This window comes from Anguilla anguilla, chromosome 11, assembly GCF_013347855.1.
Source record: "Anguilla anguilla isolate fAngAng1 chromosome 11, fAngAng1.pri, whole genome shotgun sequence".
Taxonomy (NCBI): domain Eukaryota; kingdom Metazoa; phylum Chordata; class Actinopteri; order Anguilliformes; family Anguillidae; genus Anguilla; species Anguilla anguilla.
Window position 1 is genome coordinate 392,929 of NC_049211.1, and position 9,572 is coordinate 402,500.

The window sequence follows — 9,572 nt, forward strand, 5'->3', positions numbered from 1 at the left end:
CTGAGACTGAGACACGGCCTGCTGCTGCTTCCCAGAGTGCAGTGAAGCTCTGAGGTGGGGGGGCACCCTGCTGCTCAGATATTTATAGCAGTGCAGGACGAGGATAGCCCTGCAGAGAAACAGGTCACCTGCTGCACCATAGAGGCCAGCCAGAGCCACGCTGCTGGGACGGAAGGTAAAAACAGGTAAAAACAGGTAAATCAGCGCTCAGACCCAGCAGCTAGCATAGGTCTGTGTCCTGAATTCCAGAGAACTGTGTGTTTATTTACTCATGAGTGACTGTGAGGGTTAGGGTGCAGTCCGCTTGTCTCGTCTCTGACACTGTAAACAAACGCAGATGCTATTAATACTCTGCTCTGCGTTCACATGCTCCTGCTGGAGCCCAGCACTTCAGAGAGTTATTAATGCGACAGACAGAGCTGAGAGTACGGTTAGCGCACGGTTTGGACATAACTCAAGTACTGCCGTTACAGTCTGCCTTGTTCCTACGGCCTAATGTCTGCAGGTGCCTGTTCTGAAATCTTTCTCCAGTGGTTTAGGGATCAGTGTTAACAGTGTTAGTTCAGAATCCTTCACTATTCCATAATGCACAGAGCTCAGGCTAGGCCAGCTGGCCAGATACACCAGTCTTTCAGATTGTAAGGTAGCTTATGTACAGAGCTATCATCCTAATTGTGCAGGCACCCACTAACTGTTTTCTGGACGAGGCAGCCTATCTCAGTCTTGGGCAGGATCAGAGATAATTCAGCACAGCACCCCCTGCTGGCCTGGTGGACCTCGTGCAGTGCTGGGCATGGATAGTTCGGGGGAGGAATGGGACGAGGATGTGGAGACACAGCTTGTGATTGAGCAGAGCCTGTTGGGCTTCACCAAGCGTGAGGACGGTGGGGGGGCTGCCACCAAGCACAAGAGCGTCCCTGATGCTACTACGACAACTGACAGGATCTTCACAGCTATAAAGACAGGTGAGTGTATTAATATGTCTGTTTTGCCCAGCTGTGTGAAACTGTGCTGACTGTGCTTTCTCTGTGCTGCCTGTTTAACACACACATGCTAACCTGTGAAGGTGAAACTGTGCTGCCTATTTAACACAGAGGTGAAACTGTGCTGCCTGTTTAGCACAGAGGTGAAACTGTGCTGACTGTTTAACGTACAGGTGAAACTGTGCTGCCTGTTTAACGCACAGGTGAAACTGTGCTGCCTATTTAGCACACAGGTGAAACTGTACTGCCTGTTTAACACACAGGTGAAACTGTACTGCCTGTTTAACACACAGGTGAAACTGTGCTGCCTGTTTAGCACACAGGTGAAACTGTGCTGCCTGTTTAACGCACAGGTGAAACTGTACTGCCTGTTTAACGCACAGGTGAAACTGTACTGCCTGTTTAACGCACAGGTGAAACTGTGCTGCCTGTTTAACGCAAGGTGGAACTGTGCTGCCTGTTTAGCACACAGGTGAAACTGATGCCTTTTTAACACACAGGTGAAACTGATGCCTGTTTAATGCACCTGTGCTGCAGGTGATGTGGAGACACTTGCGGAGCTGTGTGATCGATGTGAAGCCTGGGCAGAGACAGACAGTCGAGGGTGGACCCCCCTGCACGAGGCTGCAGTCCAGTCCAGCAGGAACGTCCTGCAGATCACCTTCTCAGGTGCGTGTGACATCATCACCAGATCACCTTCTCAGGTGCGTGTGACATCAGAGCCTGGCCCAGGCACAGGTACAGCTTAAACACCGAAACCCAGTTAACCCTTTAAGGTGTGAGGTCACAAGTAGGCCTATGTGATTGGAATGTTTTTAACTGAACATTCTAATGCTGATGTCACAATCACGGCTGGTAACTGCAATCAGTGGAGTTTTAGAACACTTAGAATTTAGAAAAAGCATTCCAGAAGCCTGCCATTGAGAGGGGTAATCAGACCATTCATTGCACTCAGGCCATTAATCTCAGGCACAAGGTCTGAAAGATTCTGCTCAGGGGTTAAAAAATGAGCAATATTCAGCAGGTAAATAAAAATTCTGATTACATTTATGAAATGAAGTGTAAAATGGCAGAATAGTTTTTTTTTTTTTAAATCAGACCATCTGAGTTTTCAGTCTTTGTGTTGAGTTGTGACCTGTGACCTGTGACCTGTGACCATTGATCTCACCTCCCAGCCACCCAGCAGGGGGCAGGGCAGAGCCGCACGCTTCGGGGGGAGACGCCACTCCTCCTCGCTGTCGAGCGTGGCCTCACAGCCAACGCCACCTTCCTGCTGCAAAACGGCTGTGACCCCAACACCCCCAATGAGGAGGAGGACTCCCCACTGATCTCAGGTCAGTCTCTCTCTCTCCCCACTGATCTCAGGTCAGTCTCTCTCTCTCCCCACTGATCTCAGGTCAGTCTCTCTCCCCACTGATCTCAGGTCAGTCTCTCTCCCCACTGATCTCAGGTCAGTCGCAAACCCCCACTGATCTCAGGTCAGTCGCTAACCCCCACTGATCTCAGGTGGTCAGTCTCTCTCCCCACTGATCTCAGGTCAGTCTCTAACCCCCACTGATCTCAGGTCAGTCGCTCTCCCCACTGATCTCAGGTCAGTCTCTAATCCCCACTGATTGCAGGTCAGTCTCACTCTCTCTCCGCCGATCTCAGGTCAGTCTCTCTCCTCACTGGTGTCTTCTCAAATGCTGCTTCCATTTTGGAGGGTGTGCATGCTTTGCCATGGAGGATTTTGCAATGAAAGGGACAGACCGATATTCCAAACTGTCTCATTTCCTGTCTCTCCTCTTATGTCACTTCCTGTCTCTCAGCCATAAAGAACGATCAGTATGACACAGCCTCGCTGCTGCTGAGCTTCGGAGCGGATGTGAACCGGGCGGGGCTGCACCGGAGGACCGCGCTCCACGAGGCCGCACACCTGGGCCGGGAGAACCTGGTTCACCTGCTGCTGCAGTCCGGCGCCCAGCCCGACCCGCCCAGCGCCTACAACAGAACCCCCCTCGGCCTCGCGGCCCAGAACGCACACCTGAACGTGGTACACACACTGCTGCAGAGAGGTGTGTGTGTGCGTGTGTGTGTGTGCGTGTGTGTGTGCATGTGTGTGTGTGCGTGTGTGTGTGCATGTGTGTGTGTGTGTGTGTGTGCGTGTGTAGTGTGTGTGTGTGTGTGCGTGTGTGCGTGTGTGTGTGTGTGTGTGTGTGCGTGTGTGTGTGTGTGTGTGTGTGTGTGTAGTATGTGTGTGTGTGTGTGTGTGAGAGACATTGCAGCCCTGTGTTCTCTCTCTCTCTCAGGTGCGCAGGTGAACTCTCAGGCCTGTGTTCTCTCTCTCTCTCAGGTGCGCAGGTGAACTCTCAGGCCTGTGTTCTCTCTCTCTTTCAGGTGCGCAGGTGAACTCTCAGGCCTGTGTTCTCTCTCTCTCTCAGGTGCGCAGGTGAACTCTCAGGCCTGTGTTCTCTCTCTCTCTCAGGTGCGCAGGTGAACTCTCAGGCCTGTGTTCTCTCTCTCTCTCAGGTGCGCAGGTGAACTCTCAGCCCTGTGTTCTCTCTCTCTCAGGTGCGCAGGTGAACTCTCAGGCCTGTGTTCTCTCTCTCTCTCAGGTGCGCAGGTGAACTCTCAGGCCTGTGTTCTCTCTCTCTCTCTCAGGTGCGCAGATGAACTCTCAGCCCTGTGTTCTCTCTCTCTCAGGTGCGCAGGTGAACTCTCAGCCCTGTGTTCTCTCTCTCTCAGGTGCGCAGGTGAACTCTCAGGCTATGGACTCGGCCTCTGTACTGTTTGAAGCTGCCGGTTCTGGAAACCCCGACATCATCACCCTGCTGCTGGAGTACGGCGCTGACGCCAACATGCCCAACCGCACCGGCCACCTGCCAATCCACCGCGCCGCACACCGCGGGCACCAGCTGTGAGCTCACTGCGCACTGTCACTGTTACACTCACACTGCAGGCTGTTACACTCACACTACACTCACACTACTGACTGTTACAGTCACACTACACTCACACTACTGACTTTTACAGCCACACTACACTCACACTACTGACTGTTACACTCACACTGCAGGCTGTTACACTCACACTGCAGACTGTTACACTCACACTACACTCACACTACTGACTGTTACACTCACACTGCAGACTGTTACACCCACACTACTGACTGTTACACTCACATTACAGGCTGTTACATTCACACTACACTCACACTACTGACTGTTACACTCACACTACTGACTGTTACACTCACATTACAGGCTGTTACATTCACACTACACTCACACTACTGACTGTTACACTCACACTGCAGGCTGTTACACTCACACTGCAGACTGTTACACCCACACTACACTCACACTACTGACTGTTACAGTCACACTACACTCACACTACAGACTGTTACACTCACACTACACTCACACTACTGACTGTTACACTCACACTGCAGGCTGCTACACTCACACTGCAGACTGTTACATTCACACTACACTCACACTACTGACTGTTACAGTCACACTACACTCACACTACTGACTGTTACACTCACACTGCAGGCTGTTACACTCACACTGCAGACTGTTACACTCACACTACACTCACACTACTGACTGTTACACTCACACTGCAGGCTGTTACACTCACGCTGCAGACTGTTACACTCACACTACACTCACACTACTGACTGTTACAGTCACACTACACTCACACTACAGACTGTTACACTCACACTACACTCACACTACTGACTGTTACACTCACATTACAGGCTGTTACACTCACACTGCAGGCTGTTACACACACTACAGGCTGTTACACTCACACTACACTCACACTACTGACTGTTACAGTCACACTACACTCACACTACAGACTGTTACACTCACACTGCAGGCTGCTACACTCACACTGCAGACTGTTACATTCACACTACACTCACACTACTGACTGTTACAGTCACACTACACTCACACTACAGACTGTTACACTCACACTACACGCACACTACTGACTGTTACACTCACACTGCAGGCTGTTACACTCGCACTGCAGACTGTTACACTCACATTACAGGCTGTTACACTCACACTACAGGCTGTTACACTCACACTACACTCACACTACTGACTGTTACAGTCACACTACACTCACACTACAGACTGTTACACTCACACTGCAGGCTGTTACACTCACACTACACTCACACTACTGACTGTTATAGTCACACTACACTCACACTACAGACTGTTAAACTCACACTACACTCACACTACTGACTGTTACAGTCACACTACAGTCACACTACAGACTGTTACACTCACACTACACTCACACTACTGACTGTTACAGTCACACTACACTCACACTACAGACTGTTACACTCCCACTACAGACTGTTCTCTCACACTGCAGACTGTTACACTCACACTACAGGCTGTTACACTCACACTGCAGACTGTTACACTAACACTACACTCACACTACAGGCTGTTACTCTCACACTTCAGACTGTTACACTCACACTACACTCACACTACAGGCTGTTACACTCACACTACAGACTGTTACACTCACACTGCAGACTTTTACACTCACACTACACTCACACTACTGACTGTTACAGTCACACTACACGCACACTACTGACTGTTACACTCACACTGCAGGCTGTTACACTCACACTGCAGACTGTTACACTCACATTACAGGCTGTTACACTCACACTGCAGGCTGTTACACTCACACTACAGGCTGTTACACTCACTCTACACTCACACTACTGACTGTTACAGTCACACTACACTCACACTACAGACTGTTACACTCACACTGCAGGCTGTTACACTCACACTACACTCACACTACTGACTGTTATAGTCACACTACACTCACACTACAGACTGTTAAACTCACACTACACTCACACTACTGACTGTTACAGTCACACTACAGTCACACTACAGGCTGTTACACTCACACTACAGACTGTTACACTCACACTACACTCACACTACTGACTGTTACAGTCACACTACACTCACACTACAGACTGTTACACTCCCACTACAGACTGTTACACTCACACTACAGACGGCTACACTCACACTACAAGCTGTTACACTCACACTGCAGACTGTTACACTCACACTACACTCACACTACAGACTGTTACACTCACACTACACTCACACTACAGGCTGTTACACTCACACTACAGACTGTTACACTCACACTGCAGACTGTTACACTCACACTACACTCACACTACAGGCTGTTACACTCACACTACAGACTGTTACACTCACACTGCAGACTGTTACACTCACACTACACTCACACTACTGACTGCTACAGTCTCACTACAGACTGTTACACTTACACTGCAGTCCCACTACAGGCTGTTACACTCACACTACAGACTGCTACACTCACACTACAGACTGTTACACTTACACTGCAGTCCCATCTACAGGCTCTTACTGTCACACTGCAGGCTGTTGCAGTCACGCTACAGGCTGTTTTCTGTGATGATGCAAACCATAACCCTAACACACTTAGTTTCTGGAATGAGAGCTAGATTTCTAATTTATTGTATAAATTGTGGAAACATGAAATACATGTAACACCAACCATACACATACCTGTACCCCAAATCTGTAATCGAACCTGTACCTGTACTTGTACCCTACCTGTACCTGCCCCCCCCCCCAGAGCGCTGGAGCGTTTGATCCCTGTGACGAGACGGGACGCGGTGAAGGAGAGTGGGATCAGTCCGCTGCATTCAGCAGCGGACGGCGGCTACCCACAATGCATTGAGCTCCTGCTGAACGCCGGCTATGACGTCAACTACATGCTACACCCGCGCGTGCGGCGTAACTATGACGATGAGCGCAAGTCGGCCCTGTACTTCGCCGTGAGCAGCAGCGACGTGCAGTCCTGCAGGCTGCTCCTGGAGGCGGGCGCGATGCCCAGCCAGGACCCCGTCACCTGCCTGCAGGTGGCGCTGCACTTGGGCAACTACGAGCTCATCCACATGCTGCTGCGCCACGGCGCCAACGTCAACTACTACTCCCGCATCAACACCACCCACTTCCCCTCCGCCCTGCAGTACGCCATGAAGGACCAGGTCCTGCTCCGCATGCTGCTCAACCACGGCTACCACGCCCAGCGCTGCTTCCACTGTCCCTACGGCAACGGCTCCCATGTGCCCCAGGACTACGAGGGCTGGGGCAACTCCACCATCAGAGACATGCTGGTGAGTCTGCTGTGCGCTCTCTCTCTCTCTCTCTCTCTCTCTCTCTCTCTCTCAACCTCACTCTCTCTTTCTCTCTGATAAATGAATGTTTTTATTGCCAAAGCATAAATAGAATAATATAATTTCAATGAACAGAAACAACAGTGTATAAAGAGAGGCCTAAATAAGCAGAATAAGCACAATTTAATCTATTTATTTATTTAATCTAATTATTCTTTTTGATCCTAAATTACATCTGTATTTATTTCCCCTAAATCTTGGAAGATTAGATTAAAAAGATGAGTATATTTAATGAACATTGAGAGCCGGAGCCCAGGTCTGACAGTGCTGCTCTCTGCCGCAGTTCTGTGAGGTCATCACTGTTTCCTGGCTGAAGGACTTCGCTGCTCCGGTCGTCCGCATCCTGCTGGACTACGTTGATCACGTGACATTTTGCTCCAAACTGAAAGCCGTCCTTGTAGATCAGAAGCAGTGGCCCGAGATCAGTCACATCCAAGGTGATCTGTCACATCCGCCGCTGACCTCGATCTTTGGTTGTACTCCTCCTTGGTGTGAATGAACCCTATTTTAAACATATTACATCACCATAACTTTGGGTACAGTAAATATGCATTTTTGCACCTTAACCATAAATTTGAGCACCGTAAATGAAAATGTGCAACTGAGAATTTGAGGACTGTGTCCATGAAAATATGACTGGAAAAATCAGGTATATATAGGAGTACATCAGGGGTAAACGTTTTATTCAGGAATACCAGCTATGAATGGAGGTGATGAATTAGGATTTAAGATGAGAATGACAGGATTAAGGTGGCGTAGGACTCTGATTTAACCCTGTAGTGTCCTGCTGCAAGGAATGTTCGCTGATTTAACCCCATAGTGTCCTGCTGCAGGGAGTGTTCGCTGATTTAACCCCATAGTGTCCTGCTGCAGGGAGCGTTCGCTGCTTTAACCCCGTAGTGTCCTGCTGCAGGGAGTGTTCGCTGATTTAACCCCATAGTGTCCTGCTGCAGGGACGGTTCGCTGATTTAACCCCATAGTGTCCTGCTGCAGGGAGTGTTCGCTGCTTTAACCCCATAGTGTCCTGCTGCAGGGAGTGTTCGCTGATTTAACCCCGTAGTGTCCTGCTGCAGGGAGTGTTCGCTGCTTTAACCCCGTAGTGTCCTGCTGCAGGGAGTGTGCGCTGCTTTAACCCCGTAGTGTCCTGCTGCAGGGAGTGTTCGCTGCTTTGACCCCGTAGTGTCCTGCTGCAGGGAGTGTTCGCAGTCTGAAGCATCTCTGTCGGCTGAGGATCCGGGACTGCTTGGGCCGGCGGCGGTTCAGAGCTCCTGTGTTCATCAGCTTCCTGCCGTTACCCACAAGCCTCAAGGACTACATCCTGTTCCGCGAGTATGACCTATATGGCCAAGGCAGCGTGGAATGACCCCGTTGAAATGACTCTCCAGCTCCTCCTCTCTCCACCTCTCTCTCCTTCAGCATCTCCCTCTCTCTCCTCCTCTCCACCTGTGTCTCCTCCTCTCCACCTCTCCCTCAGTCCCTCTCCCTCCTGTCTACCTCTTACTCAGTCTCTCTGTTCTTCCCTCCACCTCTCCCTTAGTCTCTATATTCTTCCCTCTGACTCTACCTCCTCTCTCACCTCTCTATCCTTCTCTCCACCTCTCCCTCTCTCTCTCTCCCCCTCCTCCTCTCCCTCTCTCACTCTCTCCTCCTCTCCACCTCTCCCTCAGTCACTCTTCTCCTCTACACCTCTCCCTCAGTCACTCTTCTCCTCTCCACCTCTCCCTCAGTCACTCTTCTCCTCTACACCTCTCCCTCAGTCACTCTTCTCCTCTACACCTCTCCCTCTTCTCCTCTACACCTCTCCCTCAGTCACTCTTCTCCTCTACACCTCTCCCTCAGTCACTCTTCTCCTCTCCACCTCTCCCTCAGTCACTCTTCTCCTCTCCACCTCTCCCTCAGTCCCTCTCTCCTCTCCCGCTCTCTCTCAGCAGAGGGACATCAGGACTGTGTGTCTGCAGCTCAGGTTTTTTTCTGAGAGACAGAAAAGCACGGCAGTGTAACAGCTGCAGTCTGCACTGACAAACCGGTTAGGGTTCAGTTTATAAATCATGTTTGAGAAACTGATTTAAATTGATGTTTTTTATAATGTTTATTAAGTATTAATAGTCAATAAACCTGAAAATCCAGAAAATTACTTTTTGACGTTTATTTTAATTTTAGTTTTTTACAGTGGGGCATCTCTTCCATTTGTTGTAATTTCACCAGCTGTGCCACTGAAACCATGCTGAATGAGAGAAAACTGTAATTCTAACCATACTGCCCTCTCATATGCACTGTGTATGGCTGTG

The 9,572-nt window shown here is 50.0% G+C and overlaps 1 protein-coding gene across 4 annotated transcripts; it reads left to right on the top strand.

Annotated features, from left to right (window-relative positions):
- On the top strand, positions 1–8,867 carry asb14b (ankyrin repeat and SOCS box containing 14b). Of its 4 annotated transcripts, none has more exons than XM_035383370.1 (9): positions 1–195; positions 681–965; positions 1,521–1,652; positions 2,159–2,317; positions 2,792–3,037; positions 3,708–3,879; positions 6,681–7,224; positions 7,568–7,721; positions 8,478–8,867. In XM_035383370.1, the coding sequence occupies exons 2-9, from the start codon at positions 794–796 to the stop codon at positions 8,645–8,647; spliced, it is 1,749 nt and encodes a 582-aa protein (XP_035239261.1). In that variant the 5' UTR covers positions 1–195; positions 681–793; the 3' UTR covers positions 8,648–8,867. The 4 variants fall into 4 exon arrangements, with proteins under 4 accessions (XP_035239261.1, XP_035239264.1, XP_035239262.1 ...); XM_035383373.1 differs by having other exon boundaries at positions 712–965; XM_035383371.1 differs by having other exon boundaries at positions 1–185.
- Positions 8,868–9,572: the final 705 nt, after the last annotated feature.

Bases quoted from the DNA above. Each gene is read 5' to 3' on its own strand.
- asb14b (XM_035383370.1), top strand. From the start codon at position 794: ATGGATAGTTCGGGGGAGGAATGGGACGAGGATGTGGAGACACAGCTT. The intron at 2,318-2,791 runs GTCAGTCTCTCT...CCTGTCTCTCAG, and splicing joins GGACTCCCCACTGATCTCAG to CCATAAAGAACGATCAGTAT. The intron at 7,225-7,567 runs GTGAGTCTGCTG...TCTCTGCCGCAG, and splicing joins CCACCATCAGAGACATGCTG to TTCTGTGAGGTCATCACTGT.